Source organism: Coregonus lavaretus (assembly GCF_964263955.1).
Source record: "Coregonus lavaretus genome assembly, contig: HAP1_SCAFFOLD_4549, whole genome shotgun sequence".
NCBI lineage: Eukaryota > Metazoa > Chordata > Actinopteri > Salmoniformes > Salmonidae > Coregonus > Coregonus lavaretus.
The window spans coordinates 21,628-49,149 of NW_028159730.1; the positions used below are offsets into that span (position 1 = coordinate 21,628).

The window sequence follows — 27,522 nt, forward strand, 5'->3', positions numbered from 1 at the left end:
TCCCGAAGCCACTCCTGCGTTGTCTTGGCTGTGTGCTTAGGGTCGTTGTCCTGTTGGAAGGTGAACCTTCACCCCAGTCTGAGGTCCTGAGCGCTCTGGAGCAGGTTTTCATCAAGGATCTCTCTGTACTTTGCTCTGTTCATCTTTGCTTCGATCCTGACTTGTCTCCCAGTCCCTGCCACTGAAAAACATCCCCACAGCATGATTCTGCCACCACCATACTTCACCGTAGGGATGGTGCCAGGTTTCCTCCAGACGTGACGCTTGGCATTCAGGCCAAATAGTTCAATCTTGGTTTCATCAGACCAGAGAATCTTGTTTCTCATGGTCTGAGAGTCTTTAGGTGCCTTTTGGCAAATTCCAAGCAGGCTGTCATGTGCCTTTTACTGAGGAGTGGCTTCCGTCTGACCTCTCTACCAAAAAGGCCTGATTGGTGGAGTGCTGCAGAGATGGTTGTCCTTCTGGAAGGTTCTCCTATCTCTACAGAAGAACTCTCGAGCTCTGTCAGAGTGACCATTGGGTACTTGGTCACCTCCCTGACCAAAGCCCTTCTCCCCCGATTGCTCAGTTTGGCCGTGCAGCCAGCTCTAGGAAGAGTCTTGGTGGCTCCAAACTTCTTCCATTTAAGAATGATGAAGGCCATCATATGTATGTATGTATATGTATGTATGTGTATATATATATATATATATATATATTTGTGAGAAGAAAAAAAACATATGGGGGATTGGAAGTGATGCAGACAATTCCATTGATGGAAGTTACAATCTATCTGCAATATTAAAGCTGATCTACCCCCAAATAATAAAAATTAAATAAAAGAAAAATTAAATAAAAATAAGAATGTTTGAGGCCACTTGGGGACCTTCAATGCTGCATAAATGTTTTGGTACCCTTCCCCAGATCTGTTCCTCGACACAATCCTGTCTCGGAGCTCTACGGACAATCCTTCGACCTCATGGCTTGGTTTTTGCTCTGACATGCACTGCCAACGGTGGGACCTTATATACTGTAGACAGGTGTGTGCCTTTCCAAATCATGTCCAATCAATTGAATTTACCACAGGTGGACTCCAATCAAGTTGTAGAAACATCTCAAGGATGATCAATGGAAACAGGATCCACCTGAGCTCAATTTCGAGTCTCATAGCAAAGGGTCTGAATACTTATGTAAATAAGGTTTTTCTGTTTTTTATTTTATTTTCTAAAAACCTGTTTTTGCTTTGTCATTATGGGGTATTGTGTGTAGATAGATTTTATTTTATTTTATCCATTTTAGAATAAGGCTGTAATGTAACAAAATGTGGAAAAAGGTCAAGGGGTCTGAATACTTTCAGAAGGCACTGTATGTTGGTGACCTCACACCTGCCCATTAGGGTGAGAGAAGGTGCAGGAGTGAAGAAGCAGTCTCTGCACACTTCAATCAGATGATATTTCAGTATTTAACGGCTAAGCTTTTGGATCAGTAATGACCTTCATTGGAGCAAATAGGTATTAGAATGAGTGAGAAGACATGTCAACAACATACCCTCTGATATCCACCTTGGCGAGGACAGCCAGCTTCGTGATGCTGGAGACCAGCCTGCTGGTGCTGCTGAACTGGTTGGAACTGAAAGACAATACATTATTATCTTATAAAAAGACCAGATAGTGAAAACATCAGATAAGCAGTGTACACCACGGTACAGGTTGATGCTATAACACAAAATGTCCATAGGGTGGCGCCATTGCATCATTACTGTAACTTCGTCCAATGATTTGAACTGCCTCATAAAGCCTCATAAAACAACTCCTCCAGACACTCTCAACTATTCTAAACAATTCAACGGTGACTTTGGTCAACAGAATAAGGCAGCATGGGTAGAGAGCCTATCATTCCCACTGGCTATAAGGTGAATGCACCGATTTGTAAGTCGCTCTGGATAAGAGCGTCTGCTAAATGACGTAAATGTAAAAAATGTAAAACATAAGAGGTTTAACAACAGGATATCCAGAGGATACAGCTACTCTGTCATTTACAGGATATCCAGAGGATACAGCTACTCTGTCATTTACAGGATATCCAGAGGATACAGCTACTCTGTCATTTACAGGATATCCAGAGGATACAGCTACTCTGTCATTTACAGGATATCCAGAGGATACACCTACTCTGTCATTTACAGGATATACAGAGGATACAGCTACTCTGTCATTTACAAGCCCCTTTGAATCCAACCAGGGACGACAGAGACACCATGCCTTACTATGCATCCCAAAAAAGGCCCCCCTATTCCCTATGTAGTGCACTACTTTCGCTCTGGTCGATAGGGAGTTGGGTGCTATTTGGGAATACACCTTTAGTCTCAAACTGTCTCTGTTTCCACAGAGTCAGGATGTGTGTGGAGAGAGCATAGGTAGTCTCTTCTCTAAAAGCACTTTAGTCAAATTAGGTCCTAACTAACTTTATGAATGAAACTCATAACAGACCATTCGATGTGTGAGACACTGTTTCATTATTATATTTACACAGGTTAAGCTCATTAAGATTACATCTCTTGCAACAGAGACTTGTATACATACCCAGTTGTTAGAAAATAAAGCTCAGCAAAGTTATTTTATTTCCATAAGCTATAAGAATAACGGTATTCTGAACCCTTTGTTACCAGATCATTACCTCTGTATCTGCAGGTCAAACTTGACAGATGTGTCCTGCTCGGAGAGCTGGTGAACGCTGAAGCGCAGACCGGCCAGCACCTGAAGACGACAACACACCACAACATCAGGATCATCACCATTCAGATCAGATCTTTTGCCAATAAAAGATCAGAATTGGGCGGCCTGTTTAAACGCACCCTCTGATCAGAAAAATCGGAATCAACTTTATTCACAAAGTACATTCATATGTACCGGGAATTTGACCTGGTGAAATGGTGCTGACTAGGTGTCCGTCGACACCCGTCATAGAAATAAAATCCCCATTCAGGTCAACAGGACTGTCACCATCTTCTCTCTCCGTCCACTCACCTTAGTTCCTCCTTTCATGGGGTTCCCCAGGTCACACACCACCACCCTGGTCTGGTTCTCTGTCTTGTAGGCACAGGACAGTCTCGACAGAGTCTGGAAGGGAGAAACACGACAAAATAAACCGGTGCGCCTGGTATATAAAATATATTTTGATTTGTTTAACACCTTTTTTGGTTACTACATGATTCCATACGTGTTATTTCATAGTTTTGATGTCTTCGCTATTATTCTACAATGTAGAAATAGTACCAATAAAGAAAAAACCCTTGAATGAGTCGGTGTTCTAAACCTTTTGACCGGTAGTGTATGTGTGCCATTCAGAGGGTGAATGGGCAAGACAAAATATTTAAGTGCCTTTGAACGGGGTATGGTAGTAGGTGCCAGGCGCACCGGTTTGAGTGGATCAAGAACGGCAATGCTGCTGGGTTTTTTCCGCGCTCAACAGTTTCCCGTATCAAGTATGGTCCACCACCCAAAAGACATCCAGCCAACTTGACACAACTGTGGGAAGCATTGGAGTCAACGTGGGCCAGTATCCCTGTGGATCGCTTTCGACACCTTGTAGAGTCCACGACCCGACGAATTGAGGCTGTTCTGAGGGCAAAAGGGTGTTCCTAATGTTTCATACACTCACTGTAAATTACAGGGTTGGTTATGTTTCCACCTGACACTGCAGAAAAAATGTATTTCATGTTTATGTATTCCTATAGACACAGTATGTGAACGGCGCCAGGTAGATATTGGGGGAATCCTGGGATGTGCGTTTGTATGTTATTGCTGTAAGAGCAGGTTAGCTAGCATTCTCTAATTGTCATTAGCTCCCTGCTAATTCACAGTTACAGTGACTTGCGAAAGTATTCACCCCCCTTGGCATTTTTCCTATTTTGTTGCCTTACAACCTGGAAGTAAAATTGATTTTTTGGGGGATTGTATCATTTGATTTACAAAACATGCCTTCCACTTTGAAGATGCAAAATATTTTTTATTTAAAAAAAAAACAGAAAACTTGAGCGTGCATAAGTCAATACTTTGTAGAGCCACCTTTTGCAGCAATTACAGCTGCAAGTCTCTTGGGGTATGTCTCTATAAGTTTGGCACATCTAGCCATTGGGATTGTTGCCCATTCTTCAAGGCAAAACCGCTCCAGCTCCTTCAAGTTGGATGGGTTCCGCTGGTGTATAGCAATCTTTAAGTCATACCACAGATTCTCAATTGGATTGAGGTCTGGGCTTTGACTAGGCCATTCCAAGACATTTAAATATTTCCCCTTAAACCACTCGAGTGTTGCTTTAGCAGTATGCTTAGGGTCATTGTCCTGCTGGAAGGTGAACCTCCATCCCAGTCTCAAATCTCTGGAAGACTGAAACAGGTTTCCCTCAAGAATTTCCCTGTATTTAGCACCATCCATCATTCCTTCAATTCTGACAAGTTTCCCAGTCCCTGCCGATGAAAAACATCCCCATAGCATGATGCTGCCATCACCATGCTTCAATGTGGGGATGGTGTTCTCAGGGTGATGAGGGGTGTTGGGTTTGCGCCAGACATAGCGTTTTCCTCGATGGCCAAACAGCTCAAGCTCAGTCTCCCACATGCCTTTTGGCGAACACCAAACATGTTTTGTTTTTTTATAACCCAACCCTGATCTGTACTTCTCCACAACTTTGTCCCTGACCTGTTTGGAGAGCTCCTTGGTCTTCATGGTGCCGCTTCCTTGGTGGTGCCCCTTGCTTAGTGGTGTTGCAGACTCTGGGGCCTTTCAGAACAGGTGTATATATAATGAGATCAATCATGTGGCACTTAGATTGCACACAGGTGGACTTTATTTAACTAATTATGTGACTTCTGAAGGTAATTGGTTGCACCAGATCTTATTTAGGGGCTTCATAGCAAAGGGGGTGAATACATATGCACGCACCACTTTTCCGTTCTTTATTTTTTTCATTTCACTTCACCAATCTGGACTATTTTGTGTATGTCCATTACATGAAATCCAAATAGAAATCCATTTACATTACAGGTTGTAATGCATCAATATAGGAAAAACGCCAAGGAGGATGAATACTTTTGCAAGGCACTGTATTTCCATGCTAAAAGACGAATCACAAATCTACAGCCATCAACATACTGTTGTCCTGCACATCTAATCTTCTACCTTGTGTCTATCGTCAGAAATAAACACCAATCAACTGGGATCGCAGGCTGGACAGTACTTTCTTTAAAAAACACAATGTAAGAGAGTTACAAAGTATGATCACATCTGTCACACTGGTGCAGAGATCGGCCTAGTTGTCTTCACTGGCCACTATTCTATTTTACCTCACTGTTGCGTACGACCCCAGTGAAGTCAGCCTGGGGAGGAAGGAAGACATGTAGCTCTGCCTCGTACGCCCCCTCTCCTCTGTTCTCCGCTGTCACCTCCAGGGTCAAGGGGTTATCATCTCCTATGTAGATCTCCTTCTGGTCACTGGGGAGGTCAGAGATCGGATTAACAGAATGATCTCCATCTGGTCACTGGGGAGGTCAGAGATCGGGTTAACAGAATGATCTCCATCTGGTCACTGGGGAGGTCAGAGATCGGGTTAACAGAATGATCTGCTTCTGGTCAGTGGGGAAGTCAGAGATCGGATTGACAGAATGGAGTTAGACTCTGGGAAAGTTTCCATAATTTTGCTATGCCAAACTTCCTAGGTTTGTCAGAAATCCTGGTTGGAGGATTGCCTCCCTGATTATGCTCACCTGATTACGGGAATCCTCCAACTAGGATTTCAGAAAACTCTGGGAAGGTTTCTGGGATTTTGTAACCTTACTCAGTTAGGACAATCTCCTTCTGGTCACTGGTGGTAGAAAGAAAACTAATGGAAAAGTTAGGACCATCTCACTGATGCCTGATTCACACTAGATGGTCAACCAGAACCTTACTGTGCTGGCTGAGATATTTTATATCACTTTGTCCTTTCCAGCATGGTTTCAACAACTATGGTGGATGTGTAACCAGCCCAAAACAGCTCGACTTGGCTAACTATGTTAGGAATGAATGACTGTGGCATGAGATACTGGAGGAGGAGGTGCGCTCACCTCAATACAGACAGCTGGAGGTCTGGCTTACAGATGTTGTCATCTCCACAGTCCAGTAGGATATGGGCCTGAAAAACATTGTCACAAGTAGACAGTTTGTTTACCCAAAAAACTTGACCCACCCTCCTACTCACCATATGACCATGTGACCCACCTCTCCTACTAACCACGTGATCCACTATGTGACCCACCTCTCCTACTCACCATGTGACCCACCTCTCCTACTCACCATGTGATCCACCTCTCCTACTCACCATGTGATCCAACTCTCCTACTAACCATGTGACCCACCTCTCCTACTCACCATGTGACCATGTGACCCACCTCTCCTACTCACCATGTGATCCACCTCTCCTACTCACCATGTGACCCACCTCTCTTACTCACCATGTGATCCACCTCTCCTACTCACCATGTGACCCACCTCTCCTACTCACCATGTGACCCACCTCTCCTACTCACCATGTGACTCAACTCTCCTACTCACCATGTGACTCAACTCTCCTACTAACCATGTGACCCACCTCTCCTACTAACCATGTGACCATGTGACCCACCTCTCCTACTCACCATGTGACCCACCTCTCCTACTCACCATGTGACCCACCTCCCCTTTTCACCATGTGACCCACCTCTCCTACTCACCATGTGCTACTCTATACCTGATCACAACAGTTATTGCCCTTCCCAAATGGCACCCTATTCCCTACATAGTGCACTACTTTTGACCAGAGCCTGTAGTAAACGTAGTGCACTATAATCGGGAATAGGGGTGCCTTTTGGGACGTAGACTTGGTTAAAGACGTATGTGTACCTGTTTGGAGATGTTGGTGGGGGCAGTCAGATCCACGATAGGCAGTAGGCCGGTCTTATCTGCAGCCTGCTGGTAGTCCAAACTGAACTCCATGAACACAGAGATGGGAGTGATCTTGTCCCGGAACTCAGAGTCATCCTGCAGAGCAGAGAGGGGGTTGGGTTTAGGGATGGGCATTTCAAATATTACACATAGCTAACTATTCTATTGATCACAAAATGGAAGGAAAATACTGTATAGCCTGGTAGCCAGATCGGTTCCTGTTTAAGGTTGTATAAATCAAAACCCCTAGGAATGAAACAAATGTCTGCTTTAGGTATGTTAGGAGCACTTTGGAGCTCATTTGACACACAACTATTCTTTCTACACTGAGTGTACAAAACATTAAGAACACCTTCCTAATATTCAGTTGCACCCCCCCCAAGGTGTCGAAAGCGTTCCACAGGGATGCTGGCCCATGTTGACTCTAATGCTTCCCCACAGAGACATTTAATATTATTCTATTGAATCTGTAATATCAACTGGTTATATTATATCATGGAACAGAATCTGTAATATCAACTGGTTATATTATATCATGGAACACAATCTGTAATATCAACTGGTTATATTATCTCCTGGAACACAATCTGTAATATCAACTGGTTATATTATATCATGGAACACAATCTGTAATATCAACTGGTTATATTATATCATGGAACAGAATCTGTAATATCAACTGGTTATATTATATCATGGAACACAATCTGTAATATCAACTGGTTATATTATATCATGGAACACAATCTGTAATATCAACTGGTTATATTATATCATGGAACACAATCTGTAATATCAACTGGTTATATTATATCATGGAACACAATCTGTAATATTAACTGGTTATATTATATCATGGAACACAATCTGTAATATCAACTGGTTATATTATATCATGGAACACAATCTGTAATATCAACTGGTTATATTATATCATGGAACACAATCTGTAAAATCAACTGGTTATATTATATAATGGAACACAATCTGTAATATCAACTGGTTATATTATATAGTGGAACACAATCTGTAATATCAACTGGTTATATTATATCATGGAACACAATCTGTAATATCAACTGGTTATATTATATCATGGAAAACAATCTGTAATATCAACTGGTTATATTATATCATGGAACACAATCTGTAATATCAACTGGTTATATTATATCATGGAACACAATCTGTAATATCAACTGGTTATATTATATAGTGGAACACAATCTGTAATATCAACTGGTTATATTATATCATGGAACACAATCTGTAATATTAACTGGTTATATTATATCATGGAACACAATCTGTAATATCAACTGGTTATATTATATCATGGAACACAATCTGTAATATCAACTGGTTATATTATATCATGGAACACAATCTGTAATATCAACTGGTTATATTATATCATGGAACACAATCTGTAATATCAACTGGTTATATTATATCATGGAACACAATCTGTAATATCAACTGGTTATATTATATAGTGGAACACAATCTGAAATAATCAACTGGTTATATTATATAGTGGAACACAATCTGTAATATCAACTGGTTATATTATATCATGGAACACAATCTGTAATATCAACTGGTTATATTATATAGTGGAACACAATCTGTAATATCAACTGGTTATATTATATCATGGAACACAATCTGTAATATCAACTGGTTATATTATATCATGGAACACAATCTGTAATATCAACTGGTTATATTATATCATGGAACACAATCTGTAATATCAACTGGTTATATTATATCATGGAACACAATCTGTAAAATCAACTGGTTATATTATATCATGGAACACAATCTGTAATATCAACTGGTTATATTATATCATGGAACACAATCTGTAATATCAACTGGTTATATTATATCATGGAACACAATCTGTAATATCAACTGGTTATATTATATCATGGAACACAATCTGTAATATCAACTGGTTATATTATATAGTGGAACAGAATCTGTAATATCAACTGGTTATATTATATCATGGAACACAATCTGTAATATCAACTGGTTATATTATATCATGGAACACAATCTGTAATATCAACTGGTTATATTATATCATGGAACACAATCTGTAATATCAACTGGTTATATTATATCATGGAACACAATCTGTAATATCAACTGGTTATATTATATAGTGGAACACAATCTGTAATATCAACTGGTTATATTATATCATGGAACACAATCTGTAATATCAACTGGTTATATTATATCATGGAACACAATCTGTAATATCAACTGGTTATGTTATATCATGGAACACAATCTGTAATATCAACTGGTTATATTATATCATGGAACACAATCTGTAATATCAACTGGTTATATTATATCATGGAACACAATCTGTAATATCAACTGGTTATATTATATCATGGAACACAATCTGTAATATCAACTGGTTATATTATATAGTGGAACACAATCTGTAATATCAACTGGTTATATTATATCATGGAACACAATCTGTAATATCAACTGGTTATATTATATAGTGGAACACAATCTGTAATATCAACTGGTTATGTTATATCATGGAACACAATCTGTAATATCAACTGGTTATATTATATAATGGAACACAATCTGTAATATCAACTGGTTATGTTATATAGTGGAACACAATCTGTAATATCAACTGGTTATGTTATATCATGGAACACAATCTGTAATATCAACTGGTTATATTATATAGTGGAACACAATCTGTAATATCAACTGGTTATATTATATCATGGAACACAATCTGTAATATCAACTGGTTATATTATATCATGGAACACAATCTGTAATATCAACTGGTTATATTATATCATGGAACACAATCTGTAATATCAACTGGTTATATTATATCATGGAACACAATCTGTAAAATCAACTGGTTATATTATATAATGGAACACAATCTGTAATATCAACTGGTTATATTATATAGTGGAACACAATCTGTAATATCAACTGGTTATATTATATCATGGAACACAATCTGTAATATCAACTGGTTATATTATATAGTGGAACACAATCTGTAATATCAACTGGTTATATTATATAGTGGAACACAATCTGTAATATCAACTGGTTATATTATATAATGGAACACAATCTGTAATATCAACTGGTTATATTATATAGTGGAACACAATCTGTAATATCAACTGGTTATATTATATAATGGAACACAATCTGTAATATCAACTGGTTATATTATATAGTGGAACACAATCTGTAATATCAACTGGTTATATTATATCATGGAACACAATCTGTAATATCAACTGGTTATATTATATCATGGAACACAATCTGTAATATCAACTGGTTATATTATATCATGGAACACAATCTGTAATATCAACTGGTTATATTATATCGTGGAACACAATCTGTAATATCAACTGGTTATATTATATAGTGGAACAGAATCTGTAATATCAACTGGTTATATTATATAGTGGAACACAATCTGTAATATCAACTGGTTATATTATATCATGGAACACAATCTGTAATATCAACTGGTTATATTATATCATGGAACACAATCTGTAATATCAACTGGTTATATTATATAGTGGAACACAATCTGAAATATCAACTGGTTATATTATATAGTGGAACACAATCTGTAATATCAACTGGTTATATTATATAGTGGAACACAATCTGTAATACCAACTGGTTATATTATATCATGGAACACAATCTGTAATATCAACTGGTTATATTATATAGTGGAACACAATCTGTAATATCAACTGGTTATATTATATAGTGGAACACAATCTGTAATATCAACTGGTTATATTATATCATGGAACACAATCTGTAATATCAACTGGTTATATTATATAGTGGAACACAATCTGTAATATCAACTGGTTATATTATATCATGGAACACAATCTGTATTATCAACTGGTTATATTATATCATGGAACACAATCTGTAATATCAACTGGTTATATTATATCATGGAACACAATTTGTAATATCAACTGGTTATATTATATAGTGGAACACAATCTGTAATATCAACTGGTTATATTATATAGTGGAACACAATCTGTAATATCAACTGGTTATATTATATAGTGGAACACAAGCTGTAATATCAACTGGTTATATTATATCATGGAACACAATCTGTAATATCAACTGGTTATATTATATAGTGGAACACAATCTGTAATATCAACTGGTTATATTATATAGTGGGACACAATCTGTAATATCAACTGGTTATATTATATCATGGAACACAATCTGTAATATCAACTGGTTATATTATATCATGGAACACAATCTGTAATATCAACTGGTTATATTATATCATGGAACACAATCTGTAATATCAACTGGTTATATTATATAGTGGGACACAATCTGTAATATCAACTGGTTATATTATATCATGGAACACAATCTGTAATATCAACTGGTTATGTTATATCATGGAACACAATCTGTAATATCAACTGGTTATATTATATAGTGGAACACAATCTGTAATATCAACTGGTTATATTATATCATGGAACACAATCTGTAAAATCAACTGGTTATATTATATCATGGAACACAATCTGTAATATCAACTGGTTATATTATATCATGGAACACAATCTGTAATATCAACTGGTTATGTTATATAGTGGAACACAATCTGTAATATCAACTGGTTATATTATATCATGGAACACAATCTGTAATATCAACTGGTTATATTATATCATGGAACACAATCTGTAATATCAACTGGTTATATTATATCATGGAACACAATCTGTAATATCAACTGGTTATATTATATAATGGAACACAATCTGTAATATCAACTGGTTATATTATATCATGGAACACAATCTGTAATATCAACTGGTTATATTATATCATGGAACACAATCTGTAATATCAACTGGTTATATTATATCATGGAACACAATCTGTAAAATCAACTGGTTATATTATATAATGGAACACAATCTGTAATATCAACTGGTTATATTATATCATGGAACACAATCTGTAATATCAACTGGTTATATTATATCATGGAACACAATCTGTAATACCAACTGGTTATATTATATCATGGAACACAATCTGTAATATCAACTGGTTATATTATATAGTGGAACACAATCTGTAATATCAACTGGTTATATTATATAGTGGAACATAATCTGTAATATCAACTGGTTATATTATATCATGGAACACAATCTGTAATATCAACTGGTTATATTATATAGTGGAACACAATCTGTAATATCAACTGGTTATATTATATCATGGAACACAATCTGTATTATCAACTGGTTATATTATATCATGGAACACAATCTGTAATATCAACTGGTTATATTATATAGTGGAACACAATCTGTAATATCAACTGGTTATATTATATAGTGGAACACAATCTGTAATATCAACTGGTTATATTATATAGTGGAACACAAGCTGTAATATCAACTGGTTATATTATATCATGGAACACAATCTGTAATATCAACTGGTTATATTATATAGTGGAACACAATCTGTAATATCAACTGGTTATATTATATAGTGGGACACAATCTGTAATATCAACTGGTTATATTATATCATGGAACACAATCTGTAATATCAACTGGTTATATTATATCATGGAACACAATCTGTAATATCAACTGGTTATATTATATCATGGAACACAATCTGTAATATCAACTGGTTATATTATATAGTGGGACACAATCTGTAATATCAACTGGTTATATTATATCATGGAACACAATCTGTAATATCAACTGGTTATGTTATATCATGGAACACAATCTGTAATATCAACTGGTTATATTATATAGTGGAACACAATCTGTAATATCAACTGGTTATATTATATCATGGAACACAATCTGTAAAATCAACTGGTTATATTATATCATGGAACACAATCTGTAATATCAACTGGTTATGTTATATAGTGGAACACAATCTGTAATATCAACTGGTTATATTATATCATGGAACACAATCTGTAATATCAACTGGTTATATTATATCATGGAACACAATCTGTAATATCAACTGGTTATATTATATCATGGAACACAATCTGTAATATCAACTGGTTATATTATATAATGGAACACAATCTGTAATATCAACTGGTTATATTATATCATGGAACACAATCTGTAATATCAACTGGTTATATTATATCATGGAACACAATCTGTAATATCAACTGGTTATATTATATCATGGAACACAATCTGTAAAATCAACTGGTTATATTATATAATGGAACACAATCTGTAATATCAACTGGTTATATTATATCATGGAACACAATCTGTAATATCAACTGGTTATATTATATCATGGAACACAATCTGTAATATCAACTGGTTATATTATATCATGGAACACAATCTGTAATATCAACTGGTTATATTATATAGTGGAACACAATCTGTAATAGTAATAATAATATGTCACTTAGCAGACGCTTTTATCCAAAGCGACTTACAGTCATGTGTGCATACATTTTTTTTTGTGTATGGGTGGTCCCGGGGATCGAACCCACTACCCTGGCGTTACAAGCGCCGTGCTCTACCAGCTGACCATAATATCAACTGGTTATATTATATCATGGAACACAATCTTCAAAAAGGCAGTAACTTCAGTAATGGTGCTTGCTTGTAGAATCCTGTAGCTGCAATGGAATAGACATGTTTTGTTCATTTAGCAGACAATACGGTCCTATTTCCTGAGCCCTTATCACAGACAAGACATACGTATTTTATATTTTTAGATGTAAAAAACATGATGTAATTTAACAGAATAATATAGAACAGTTTTTCTCAGAGTGATAATTTGAAACGGGTCTCAGTTTGGCGAGTTTAAAGAACATTTATTCAGGTTTACGAACCAAAATCATTTATATATATACATATATATATATATATATATATATATATATATATATATATATATATATATATATATATATATATATATATACAGACGTTCAATTTGGTTTATTCTGCCTGTTCTTTGTCATTTTCAACATGGATGAACAATTCCACATCGAACACTGTCTGGTGATGAATTACGGCCACGACATCTGTTTTGGTGAGTAGGCCTAGGCTTAATGATTCTGATGAAAATATCTCTCTGTCTTCATCAAACTAATGTTTTTACATATTTCCTTTACATATTTTCAGTGTGGAACCTGTCTATGTTTAAGGGGGTTATAGCCCAGGCTAACCATTTCTTAATGGCACAAGCAGTTCGCAAAGTAGCCCAAGAAGAAGATAGACGGGAAGCAACTATTCCCAAACTGCAGCTCGTCATTGGAACACACACTCACCGGACAGTTTATCAGGTACGCCACCCCGTTCAGGCAGACAGGCATCGAGATGTTCAGTTACTGTTTGATTGAACGTTAGAATGGGCAAAAAACAAGTGACCTAAGCAACTTTGAGCGTGGTATAATCGTCAGCGCCAGTCGTGCCGGTTCCAGTATCTCAGAAACGGCTGCCCTCCTGAGTGACAGTGTGTAGGATTTACAAAGAATGGTGCAACAAACAAAAAAAACATCAAGTCAGCGGCAGTCCTACGGGGCAAAAACAGCTCGTTGACGAGAGAGGTCAAAGGAAAATGGCAGGAATCATGCAAGCTAACAGGCGGGCCACAAAGAGGCAAATAACAGCGCAGTAGTGGTGTGCAGAACGGCGTCTCGGAACGCACAACTTGTCGATCCTTGTCACGGACGGGGCTGTTGCAGCAGACGACCACACCGGGTTCCACTCCTATCAGCTAAAAACAAGAAGAAGCGGCTCCAGTGGAAAAACATTGCCTGGTCCGATGAATGCTGTTACGTCATGCTGATGGCAGAGTCAGGATTTGGCATAAGCAGCATGAGTCCATGGCCCCATCCTGCCTGGTGTCAACGGTACAGGCTGGTGGTGTACTGATGTGGGGAATTCCACCAAATAGCTTAGAATTATTTTTATTTTTTTAAATCTCTGGTTAAAGTTTGAGTTTTGATGTCCGTTCGAGTACTCAATTACTCATGACCATCCCTAGTAGGGTTTAGTAAAAGTGAAGTAAACAGTAAACAAATCAGTGAAGCTGTAAATGTAGGAGTCATGCCGACCAGTCCATACTGTCCTGTCACAGCTATGTTCTTTCACATTGTCCTCTCCATTATGGCTAGAGGAACTACGGGACAGGCCAACATAGTGCAGCTCGACCTTGGGCCAGGCCAACATAGTGCAGCTCGACCTTGGGCCTGGCCAACATAGTGCAGCTCGACCTTGGGCCAGGCCAACATAGTGCAGCTCGACCTTGGGCCAGGCCAACATAGTGCAGCTCGACCTTGGGCCTGGCCAACATAGTGCAGCTCGACCTTGGGCCAGGCCAACATAGTGCAGCTCGACCTTGGTTCAGCTCAGTACTGTGTAAAGGGTATTAGAGTGCTCAACACATTCCATGAACACATGCACACAGGACAATAAAGTCTATTGCTCAGCATCTCTATAAGGAAGGACTACAGCAGGGGTTGTCAAACTCATTCCATGGAGGGCCAAGTGTCTGCAGGTTTTTCCTTTCAATTAAGTCCTATTCAACCAGGTGAGGGGAATTCCTTACTAATTAGTGACCATAATTAATCAATCAAGGACAAGCGAAGACCCGCAGACATTCGGCCCTCTGTGGAATGAGTTTGACACATTTTAGTAATTTTAGCAGACGCTCTTATCCAGAGCGACTTACAGTTAGTGAGTGCATACATTTTTTATACTGCCCCCCCGTGGGAATCGAACCCACAACCCTGGCGTTCCAAGCGCCATGCCCTACCGACTGAGCTACACGGAGGACACCTGTGGCCTAGAGCAATACTTAACAATAGTAACTCACTATGAGGAAGGCTTCCTGCTCCTCGCAGGCTGGTCCTTGGCCGTTGCTGACCGTCATGTTCTTGGTGTACTGGGACGTCTTGCTGTGGAGGAACAGAACTCTCTTTGTCGCCCCCTTGTGTTTGAGTCTGTCCAGGACAAGGTGAACCTGGAACGCTGACAAGGACACAGACAGACGGCAAACATGAGGCCTGGTTAGTGACACACAGTCACTGAGAGCTAGTTTTACATTCATGGCACTAGTGTGATATAAGCAATGACTTCAGGGGAATTACTCATTTCCGAAAGACAAAATCTAATCTAATTTTATTTGTCACATGCTTCGTATCAACAGTGTGTAGACTAACAGGTGATATGCTTCCTTACGGGCCCATCCCAACAATGCAGAGAGAAAGAAAATAGAGAAATAATTGAAAAGTAATAACACGTAATAATAAAAGTAATATTAAATACACAATGAGTAACGATAATTTGGCTATATACACGGGTTACCAGTACCGAGTCGATGTGCAGGGGTACCAAGGTAATTGTGGTAGAACTCAGCAAAAAAAGAAACGTCCTCTCACTGTCAACTGCGTTTATTTTCAGCAAACTTATCATGTGTAAATATTTTTATGAACATAACAAGATTCAACAACTGAGACATAAACTGAACAAGTTCCACAGACATGTGACTAACAGAAATTGAATAATGTGTCCCTGAACAAGGGGGGGGGGGTCAAAATCAAAAGTAACAGTAAGTATCTGGTGTGGCCACCAGCTGCATTAAGTACTGCAGTGAATCTCCTTCTCATGGACTGCACCAGATTTGCCAGTTCTTGCTGTGAGATGTTACCCCACTCTTCCACCAAGGCACCTGCAAGTTCCCAGACATTTCTGGGGGGATTGGCCCTAGCCCTCACCCTCCGATCCAACAGGTCCCAGAAGTGCTCAATGGGATTGAGATCCGTGCTCTTCGTTGGCCATGGCAGAACACTGACATTCATGTCTTGCAGGAAATCACGCACAGAACGAGCAGTATGGCTGGTGGCATTGTCATGCTGGAGGGTCATGTCAGGATGAGCCTGCAGGAAGGGTACCACATGAGGGAGGAGGATGTCTTCCCTGTAACGCACAGCGTTGAGATTGCCTGCAATGACAACAAGCTCAGTCCGATGATGCTGTGACACACCGCCCCAGACCATGACGGACCCTTCGACGATAAACACGAATCCGACCATCACCCCTGGTGAGACAAAACCGCGACTCGTCGGTGAAGAGCACTTTTTGCCAGTCCTGTCTGGTCCAGCGACGGTGGGTTTGTGCCCATAGGCAACTTTGTTAATGGTGATGTCTGGTGAGGACCTGCCTTACAACAGGCCTACAAGCCCTCAGTCCAGCCTCTCTCAGTCTATTGCGGACAGTCTGAGCACTGATGGAGGGATTGTGCGTTCCTGGTGTAACTCGGGCAGTTGTTGTTGCCATCCTGTACCTGTCCCGCAGGTGTGATGTTCGGATGTACCGATCCTTTGCAGGCGGTCTGCCACTGCGAGGACGATCAGCTGTCCGTCCTGTCTCCCTGTAGCGCTGTCTTAGGCGTCTCACAGTACGGACATTGCAATTTATTGCCCTGGCAACATCTGCAGTCCTCATGCCTCCTTGCAGCATGCCTAAGGCACGTTCACGCAGATGAGCAGGGACCCTGGGCATCTTTCTTTTGGTGTTTTTCAGAGTCAGTAGAAAGACCTCTTTAGTGTCCTAAGTTTTCATAACTGTGACCTTAATTGCCTACCATCTGTAAGCTGTTAGTGTCTTAACGACCGTTCCACAGGTGCATGTTCATTAATTGTTTATGGTTCATTGAACAAGCATGGGAAACAGTGTTTAAACCTTTTATAATTAAGATCTGTGAAGTTATTTGGATTTTTACGAATTATCTTTGAAAGACAGGGTCCTGAAAAAGGGACGTTTCTTTTTTTGCTGAGTTTATAAATAGGAATAAAGTGACTATGCAACAGGATAGATAGTAAACAGCAGCAGCAGAGTATGTGATGAGTAAAAAAGTTTGTGCAAAAAGGGTCAATGCAGATATTCCGGGTAGCTATTTGGTTAAAGGGATACTTGGGGATTTTGGCAATGAGGCCCTTTATCCACTTCCCCAGAGTCAGATGAACTTGTGGACACCATTTTTATGTCTCTCTGTACAGAGAAGTATCCCTTTAACTATTTAACTATCTATTTAGCAGTCTTATGGCTCAGGGCTAGAAGCTGTTCAGGGTCCTGTTGGTTCCCGACTTGGTGCATCGGTACGGTTCGCCGTATGGTAGCAGAGAGAACAGTCTATGACTTGGGTGGCTGGAGTCTTTGACCATTTTTAGGGCCTTCCTTTGATGGCAGGGAGCTCGGCCCCAGCGATGTACTGGGCCGTACACACTACCCTCTGTAGCGCCTTGCGGTTGGACGCCAAGAAGTTGCCATACCAAGCGGTGATACAGCCAGTCAAGATGCTGTCAATGATGCAGCTGTAGAACTTTTTGAGGATCTGAGTGCCCATGCCAAATCTTTTCAGCCTACTGAGGGGGAGGAGGTGTTGTCGTGCCCTCTTCATGACTGTGTTGGTGTGTTTGGACCATGATAGATCCTGGACACCGAGAAATTTGAAGCTCTCGACCCGCTCCACTACAGCCCTGTCGATGTGAATGGGGGCGTGCTCAGCCCTCCATTTCCTGTAGCCCACGATCAGCTCCTTTGTCTTACTGATGTTGAGGAAGAGGTTGTGGTCCTGGCACCACACTGCCAGGTCTCTGACCTCCTCCCTATAGGCTGTCTCATTGTCGTTGGTGATCAGGCCTACCACCCTTGTATCGTCGGCAAACGTAATGATGGTGTTGGAGTCGTGCTTGGCCTCGCAGTCATGGGTATACAGGGAGTACAGGACGGGACTAAGCACGCACCCCTGAGGGGCCCCTGTGTTGAGGTTAAGCGTGGCGAATGTGTTGTTGCCTACCCTCACCACCTGGGAGTGTAGTGGAAGAATGAGAGAAGGTGATACTGGTGACTGGAGACTTGCAGGCACCAAGGCCCAGCGTGATGGCTCAATCACCATTTATTACATTGTTTGGATGGCTGACCATTTGTGGGCTATCACAGGGCTCAAACATATCTTATCTATAGTTTTCTCTGGTTAGGGACATTCCCATAGAACCCTGGGAGCATGGACACCGTTGGAGTTGTAAAGACAGATGAAAACGTGAAATCAACTAAATGAATGTTACTGTGAATTAAATGGTCATGTTTCAAGACTTCATGAAGAGCTATGAATTTGTATATGTTCTATTGTACTGGAAGTGCTATGGATTTACTGTTACAGGGAAACTGGGTTATTTTGAAGGAAGGGTGGCGGATAGATAAATCGATTTGATTAGATTAGAATCTGGGTGTGTTGTTCCTGTCTTTTGTTTTTACTAGCAAAGTGCAAAGAAATGTTCATTCTGGTTGTGGGTGGATCCAGGGTGTCTGGGATGATGGTGTTGATGTGAGCCATGACCAGCCTTTCAAAGCCTTTCATGGCTACAAATTTGAGTGCTACAGGGTGATAGCCATTTAGACAGGTTACCTTGGTGTTCTTGCGCACAGGGATAATGGTGGTGTACTTGAAGCATGTAGGTATTACAGACTGGGTCAGGAAGAGGTTGAAAATGTCAGCGAAGACACTTGCCAGTTGGTCAGCGCATGCTCAGAGTACGCGTCCTGGTAATCCGTCTGGCCCTGCAACCGTCTGGCCCTGCAACCAAGCAGTTGCCATACCAAGCGGTGATGCAGCCAGTCAAGATGCTGTCAATGATGCAGCTGTAGAACTTTTTGAGGATCTGAGTGCCCATGCCAAATCTTTTAAGCCTACTGAGGGGGAGGAGGTGTTGTCGTGCCCTCTTCATGACTGTGTTGGTGTGTTTGGACCATGATAGATCCTGGACACCGAGAAATTTGAAGCTCTCGACCCGCTCCACTACAGCCCTGTCGATGTGAATGGGGGCGTGCTCAGCCCTCCATTTCCTGTAGCCCACGATCAGCTCCTTTGTCTTACTGATGTTGAGGAAGAGGTTGTGGTCCTGGCACCACACTGCCAGGTCTCTGACCTCCTCCCTATAGGCTGTCTCATTGTCGTTGGTGATCAGGCCTACCACCCTTGTATCGTCGGCAAACGTAATGATGGTGTTGGAGTCGTGCTTGGCCTCGCAGTCATGGGTATACAGGGAGTACAGGACGGGACTAAGCACGCACCCCTGAGGGGCCCCTGTGTTGAGGTTAAGCGTGGCGAATGTGTTGTTGCCTACCCTCACCACCTGGGAGTGTAGTGGAAGAATGAGAGAAGGTGATACTGGTGACTGGAGACTTGCAGGCACCAAGGCCCAGCGTGATGGCTCAATCACCATTTATTACATTGTTTGGATGGCTGACCATTTGTGGGCTATCACAGGGCTCAAACATATCTTATCTATAGTTTTCTCTGGTTAGGGACATTCCCATAGAACCCTGGGAGCATGGACACCGTTGGAGTTGTAAAGACAGATGAAAACGTGAAATCAACTAAATGAATGTTACTGTGAATTAAATGGTCATGTTTCAAGACTTCATGAAGAGCTATGAATTTGTATATGTTCTATTGTACTGGAAGTGCTATGGATTTACTGTTACAGGGAAACTGGGTTATTTTGAAGGAAGGGTGGCGGATAGATAAATCGATTTGATTAGATTAGAATCTGGGTGTGTTGTTCCTGTCTTTTGTTTTTACTAGCAAAGTGCAAAGAAATGTTCATTCTGGTTGTGGGTGGATCCAGGGTGTCTGGGATGATGGTGTTGATGTGAGCCATGACCAGCCTTTCAAAGCCTTTCATGGCTACAAATTTGAGTGCTACAGGGTGATAGCCATTTAGACAGGTTACCTTGGTGTTCTTGCGCACAGGGATAATGGTGGTGTGCTTGAAGCATGTAGGTATTACAGACTGGGTCAGGAAGAGGTTGAAAATGTCAGCGAAGACACTTGCCAGTTGGTCAGCGCATGCTCAGAGTACGCGTCCTGGTAATCCGTCTGGCCCTGCAACCTTGTGAATGTTAACCTGTTTAAAGGTCTTACTCACATCGGCTACGGAGAGCGTGATCACACAGTTGTCCGGAACAGCTGGTGCTCTCATGCATGGTTCAGTGTTGGTTGCCTCGAAGCGAGCATAGAAGGCATTTATCTCGTCTGGTAGTCTCACATCACTGGGCAGCTCGCGGCTGGGTTTCTCTTTGTAATCCGTGATAGTTTGCAAGCCCTGCCACATCTGACGAGCGTCAGAGCCGGTGTAGTAGGATTAGATTTTAGTCCTGTATTGATGCTTTGCCTGTTTGATGGTTCGTCAGAGGGCGTAGCGGGATTTCTTAGTGTCCCACTCCTTGAAAGTGGCAGCTCTAGTCTTTAGCTCAGTGCGGATGTTGCCTGTAATCCATTGCTTCTGGTTGGGATATGTACGTACGGTCACTGTGGGGACGATGTCGTTGATGCACTTATTAATGAAGCCGGTGACTGATGTGGTAAACTCCTCAATGTTATCAGATGAATCCCGAAACATATTCCAGTCTGTGCTAGCGAAACAGTCCTGTAGCTTAGCATCCACTTCATCGGACCACTTCCGTATTGAGTGTGTCACTGGCATTTCCTGTTTGAGTTTTTGCTTGTAAGCTGGAATCATATTTGCCAAATGGAGGGTGAGGAAGAGCTTTGTATGCGTTCCTGTGGGAGGACTAGGTGATCTATAGTTTTTTGCCTCTAGTTGCACAGGTGACATGCTGGTAGAAATTAGGTAAGACGGATTTCAGTTTCCCTGCATTAAAATCACCGGCCACTAGGAGCACCGCCTCTGGATGAGTATTTTCTTGTTTGCTTATTGTCCTATATTGCTTGTTGAGTGCGGTCTTAGATCAACATCATTTCCAGATAAGATGGACAAATAGCTCAAATACAGAGTTTACATCTCCACTGTACGCATGGGACGTAGCTCAGTTGGTAGAGCATGGCGTTTGCAACGCCAGGGTTGTGGGTTTGATTCCCACGGGGGGGGCCAGTATAAAAAATAAATAATGTATGCACTCACTAAACTGTAAGTCGCTCTGGATAAGAGCGTCTGCTAAATGACTAAAATGTAAAAAAAAAATGTAAAATGCGAGCCGTATAGGCTACTTACAGAGAACTCTCCTTTTAAACCACAAAACACAGCTATCTGTCCCTCTAGCTTCTCCTTTTAGACCATAAAACACAGCTATCTGTCCCTCTAGCTTCTCCTTTTAGACCATAAAACACAGCTATCTGTCCCTCTAGCTTCTCCTTTTAAACCACAAAACACAGCTATCTGTCCCTCTAGCTTCTCCTTTTAGACCATAAAACACAGCTATCTGTCCCTCTAGCTTCTCCTTTTAGACCATAAAACACAGCTATCTGTCCCTCTAGCTTCTCCTTTTAGACCATAAAACACAGCTATCTGTCCCTCTAGCTTCTCCTTTTAGACCATAAAACACAGCTATCTGTCCCTCTAGCTTCTCCTTTTAGACCATAAAACACAGCTATCTGTCCCTCTAGCTTCATGCAACAGTAGCTATTAGAATAAGACATTTCTAGTTTCCTGAAACCCATTAGAGGGGAGTCAAGGGGACATGAGCGGAGAAGTTCAAAGGCCCAGAGAGAAATAATGAATTGGGGGCGTCGTCTGCGGTCTCCCATGCAGCACTGGGTCCTATTAATTAGGCCCCAGACGGACCAAAAACTGACTGAAGTAGGGAGGGACAACCTGAACTTGTTCAATAATAAATGCCTGTTTTCATTTCCGTTGCAAAACCCAGGTCTGGGAGCCATAACACACACACAGAGACAGACAGGCTGGCAGAGCATGGTGGCATGTAACACACAGAGACAGACAGGCTGGCAGAGCATGGTGGCATGTAACACACAGAGACAGACAGGCTGGCAGAGCATGGTGGCATGTAACACACAGAGACAGACAGGCTGGCAGAGCATGGTGGCATGTAACACACAGAGACAGACAGGCTGGCAGAGCATGGTGGCATGTAACACACAGAGACAGACAGGCTGGCAGAGCATGGTGGCATGTAACACACAGAGACAGACAGGCTGGCAGAGCATGGTGGCATGTAACACACAGAGACAGACAGGCTGGCAGAGCATGGTGGCATGTAACACACAGAGACAGACAGGCTGGCAGAGCATGGTGGCATGTAACACACAGAGACAGACAGGCTGGCAGAGCATGGTGGCATGTAACACACAGAGACAGACAGGCTGGCAGAGCATGGTGGCATGTAACACACAGAGACAGACAGGCTGGCAGAGCATGGTGGCATGTAACACACAGAGACAGACAGGCTGGCAGAGCATGGTGGCATGTAACACACAGAGACAGACAGGCTGGCAGAGCATGGTGGCATGTAACACACAGAGACAGACAGGCTGGCAGAGCATGGTGGCATGTAACACACAGAGACAGACAGGCTGGCAGAGCATGGTGGCATGTAACACACAGAGACAGACAGGCTGGCAGAGCATGGTGGCATGTAACACACAGAGACAGACAGGCTGGCAGAGCATGGTGGCATGTAACACACAGAGACAGACAGGCTGGCAGAGCATGGTGGCATGTAACACACAGAGACAGACAGGCTGGCAGAGCATGGTGGCATGTAACACACAGAGACAGACAGGCTGGCAGAGCATGGTGGCATGTAACACACAGAGACAGACAGGCTGGCAGAGCATGGTGGCATGTAACACACAGAGACAGACAGGCTGGCAGAGCATGGTGGCATGTAACACACAGAGACAGACAGGCTGGCAGAGCATGGTGGCATGTAACACACAGAGACAGACAGGCTGGCAGAGCATGGTGGCATGTAACACACAGAGACAGACAGGCTGGCAGAGCATGGTGGCATGTAACACACAGAGACAGACAGGCTGGCAGAGCATGGTGGCATGTAACACACAGAGACAGACAGGCTGGCAGAGCATGGTGGCATGTAACACACAGAGACAGACAGGCTGGCAGAGCATGGTGGCATGTAACACACAGAGACAGACAGGCTGGCAGAGCATGGTGGCATGTAACTGATGTAAGGCCGGATGGAGGCCTTTCAAAACCAGCAGGCTGTCTTAATGGGAACTGAGCTGAGCTCACTCTGCTAGCCTGAAGCTATGCTCTAACAGGCTGCACTGCTAGCCTGAAGCTATACTCTAACAGGCTGCACTGCTAGCCTGAAGCTATACTCTAACAGGCTGCACTGCTAGCCTGAAGCTATACTCTAACAGGCTGCACTGCTAGCCTGAAGCTATACTCTAACAGGCTGCACTGCTAGCCTGAAGCTATACTCTAACAGGCTGCACTGCTAGCCTGAATAATCTAACAGGCTGCACTGCTAGCCCAAAGCTATAATCTAACAGGCTGCACTGCTAGCCTGAAGCTATAATCTAACAGGCTGCACTGCTAGCCTGAAGCTATAATCTAACAGGCTGCACTGCTAGCCTGAAGCTATACTCTAACAGGCTGCACTGCTAGCCTGAAGCTATACTCTAACAGGCTGCACTGATAGCCTGAAGCTATACTCTAACAGGCTGCACTGATAGCCTGAAGCTATACTCTTAACAGGCTGCACTGCTAGCCTGAAGCTATACTCTTAACAGGCTGCACTGCTAGCCTGAAGCTATACTCTAACAGGCTGCACTGATAGCCTGAAGCTATACTCTAACAGGCTGCACTGCTAGCCTGAAGCTATACTCTAACAGGCTGCACTGCTAGCCTGAAGCTATACTCTAACAGGCTGCTCTGCTAGCCTGAAGCTATAATCTAACAGGCTGCACTGCTAGCCTGAAGCTATACTCTAACAGGCTGCTCTGCTAGCCTGAAGCTATAATCTAACAGGCTGCTCTGCTAGCCTGAAGCTATAATCTAACAGGCTGCACTGCTAGCCTGAAGCTATAATCTAACAGGCTGCTCTGCTAGCCTGAAGCTATAATCTAACAGGCTGCACTGCTAGCCTGAAGCTATAATCTAACAGGCTGCTCTGCTAGCCTGAAGCTATAATCTAACAGGCTGCACTGCTAGCCTGAAGCTTTACTCTAACAGGCTGCACTGCTAGCCTGAAGCTATACTCTAACAGGCTGCTCTGCTAGCCTGAAGCTATACTCTAACAGGCTGCACTGCTAGCCTGAAGCTATACTCTAACAGGCTGCTCTGCTAGCCTGAAGCTATACTCTAACAGGCTGCACTGCTAGCCTGAAGCTATACTCTAACAGGCTGCACTGATAGCCTGAAGCTCTACTCTAACAGGCTGCACTGCTAGCCTGAAGCTATACTCTAACAGGCTGGGTAACAGGCTGGGTAACAGGCTGGGTACAGCCAGACAGGATGTCTATACAGAGACTCAGAAGTGAGCTGTGGTGCTGTAGCTACTTTATGCATCCTACGTGGCACCCTATTCCCTTTATAGTGCACTACTTTTGACCAGGGTTCATAGGGCTCTGGTCAAAAGTAGTGCACTACGTAGGGAATAGGGTGCCGTTTGGGACATAAGAAGTAGATGGCCAGTCAGATAGCTGTGTTTTGGGGTCTAACAGGAGTTCTCTGAGAGCACAGCTTGTCGACAGGATAGGGGGCAAACGCTGTAACACTTCATCTCAGAGTAGTGTTTGTTGAGTAGCAACGCCCCGTAGGGATGCAACGTAGTGTAGGGTGGTAGTAGATATCCTTCAGATACTTACTCAGTGAGGCTGGTGCGCCTCTCCCACTCGCCTTAAGACAGTACTTCACTTTGAAACTGAGGGGAGACAAAACAAAATGTGACCAAAAAACACTGAAAACGAATCAGATTCAACTCTAAAGCACAGGCTATAGAGTTCTCTACAGTTCTCAAAACACTGAAAACGAATCAGATTCAACTCTAAAGCACAGGCTATAGAGTTCTCTACAGTTCTCAAAACACTGAAAACGAATCAGATTCAACTCTAAAGCACAGGCTATAGAGTTCTCTACAGTTCTCAAAACACTGAAAACGAATCAGATTCAACTCTAAAGCACAGGCTATAGAGTTCTCTACAGTTCTCAGAACAAGCATACAGCACCAAACGGTAACCAGATAAACATGTTGCATGTTCTTACATCAGCTCTGTCTGTCTGACAGTTAAACATGACGTTACCAGACCCTAGAGAGGAATTCTGTCTGACAGTTAAACATGACGTTCCCAGAGAGGAAGTCTTTCTGACAGTTTAACATGACGTGACCAGACCCTAGAGAGGAAGTCTGTCTGACAGTTAAACATGACTGTATTCAATGAAGAAACCCCCCCCCCCCCCCCCCCCCCCCCCCCATCAATGCAGTCCCTGATATGGACCATGCATCGCACACAGACATCCATATCTTCTCTATTTAACTAGTGAAAACCTAATTAGATTACTCACCAGGACACTTGAGTGTCAGCGTCAGGCAGTTTGCAGGTCCTTTCCTCTGGGTTGAGGATCTGAGGGCTGATGTCCAGGGTGGCGTTAACGCTGATGACCGGCCGGGCCCTGGGGGTCAGAGGTCAGACCAGAACAGTGAGCACAGGGGGACCTCAAGTCAACATCAGTGAGCTTCAATAAAGTCTAAGGTCTCACTGTGTTGAGGTCAGACCTCACCAGTGACAGGTCAACATCTGACAACCGCACAGGGAGCAGCTCTGATAAAGCTTTTTCAATAAAAGAGCAACCTAAACTGGAAAATATCAGACGTGTGGCGTTGCTGTCTTATTACCTTATTGTTGAAAGACTTCTAGCAGCGCAGCTCTGCTCTCACAGCCAGTCAGCCAGTATGAACTAAACTCACAGATCTATCCGTGGGTTAGCGTTGATATCCAAGGCCCATCGGTCACGACCACAACAATAGAGCTTAGCTATCGGTTCAATTTACCAGTTGACACCATAGAGTTGTCCAGTAGGCATGTCAAATCTATACTGTATATGTCTGTGTTGTGGGGACCACCTGTATAATATGAGAGTTTGTACACCAAACGCATTCACGTTTAAATGAGAAACCATTATTAAGGCTTAATGTGCCACTAATTGCATATAAACCATGTGGGATTCTTTAGATTAATCAAAAACACCTTGGATGGTTTAGGTGGGCTGGATCATAAAGTACGTTACATCGAAGGCATGTGGAACATCAAAGAAAGGAAACCACACCACTACTGTACCTGTGTAGAACGGCTTTGTCTGCACCTGTATAGAACGGCTTTGTCTGCACCACTATAGAACGGCTTTGTCTGCACCACTACTGCACCTGTATAGAACGGCTTTGTCTGTACCTGTATAGAACGGCTTTGTCTGCACCACTACTGTACCTGTATAGAACGGCTTTGTCTGCACCACTACTGTACCTGTATAGAACGGCTTTGTCTGCACCACTACTGTACCTGTATAGAACGGCTTTGTCTGCACCTGTATAGAACGGCTTTGTCTGCACCACTACTGTACCTGTATAAAACGGCTTTGTCTGCACCACTACTGCACCTGTATAGAACGGCTTTGTCTGCAACACTACTGCACCTGTATAGAACGGCTTTGTCTGT

At 42.0% G+C, this 27,522-nt stretch overlaps 1 protein-coding gene across 1 annotated transcript in view; it reads right to left on the reverse strand.

Moving 5' to 3' along the window:
- Window positions 1–27,233, reverse strand: part of LOC311122499 (integrin alpha-V-like) — a gene marked incomplete at its 5' end in the record, with an annotated part of 39,096 nt that extends 11,863 nt beyond the window's left edge. The window contains 10 exons of the mRNA XM_084196840.1: window positions 1,528–1,608; window positions 2,656–2,735; window positions 3,006–3,098; window positions 5,322–5,469; window positions 6,081–6,148; window positions 6,895–7,032; window positions 15,895–16,049; window positions 25,678–25,733; window positions 26,375–26,482; window positions 27,173–27,233. Coding sequence (XP_084052966.1) covers window positions 1,528–1,608; window positions 2,656–2,735; window positions 3,006–3,098; window positions 5,322–5,469; window positions 6,081–6,148; window positions 6,895–7,032; window positions 15,895–16,049; window positions 25,678–25,733; window positions 26,375–26,482; window positions 27,173–27,233 — 988 coding nt within the window. The remainder of the gene's footprint in view (window positions 1–1,527; window positions 1,609–2,655; window positions 2,736–3,005; window positions 3,099–5,321; window positions 5,470–6,080; window positions 6,149–6,894; window positions 7,033–15,894; window positions 16,050–25,677; window positions 25,734–26,374; window positions 26,483–27,172) is intronic.
- Window positions 27,234–27,522: the final 289 nt, after the last annotated feature.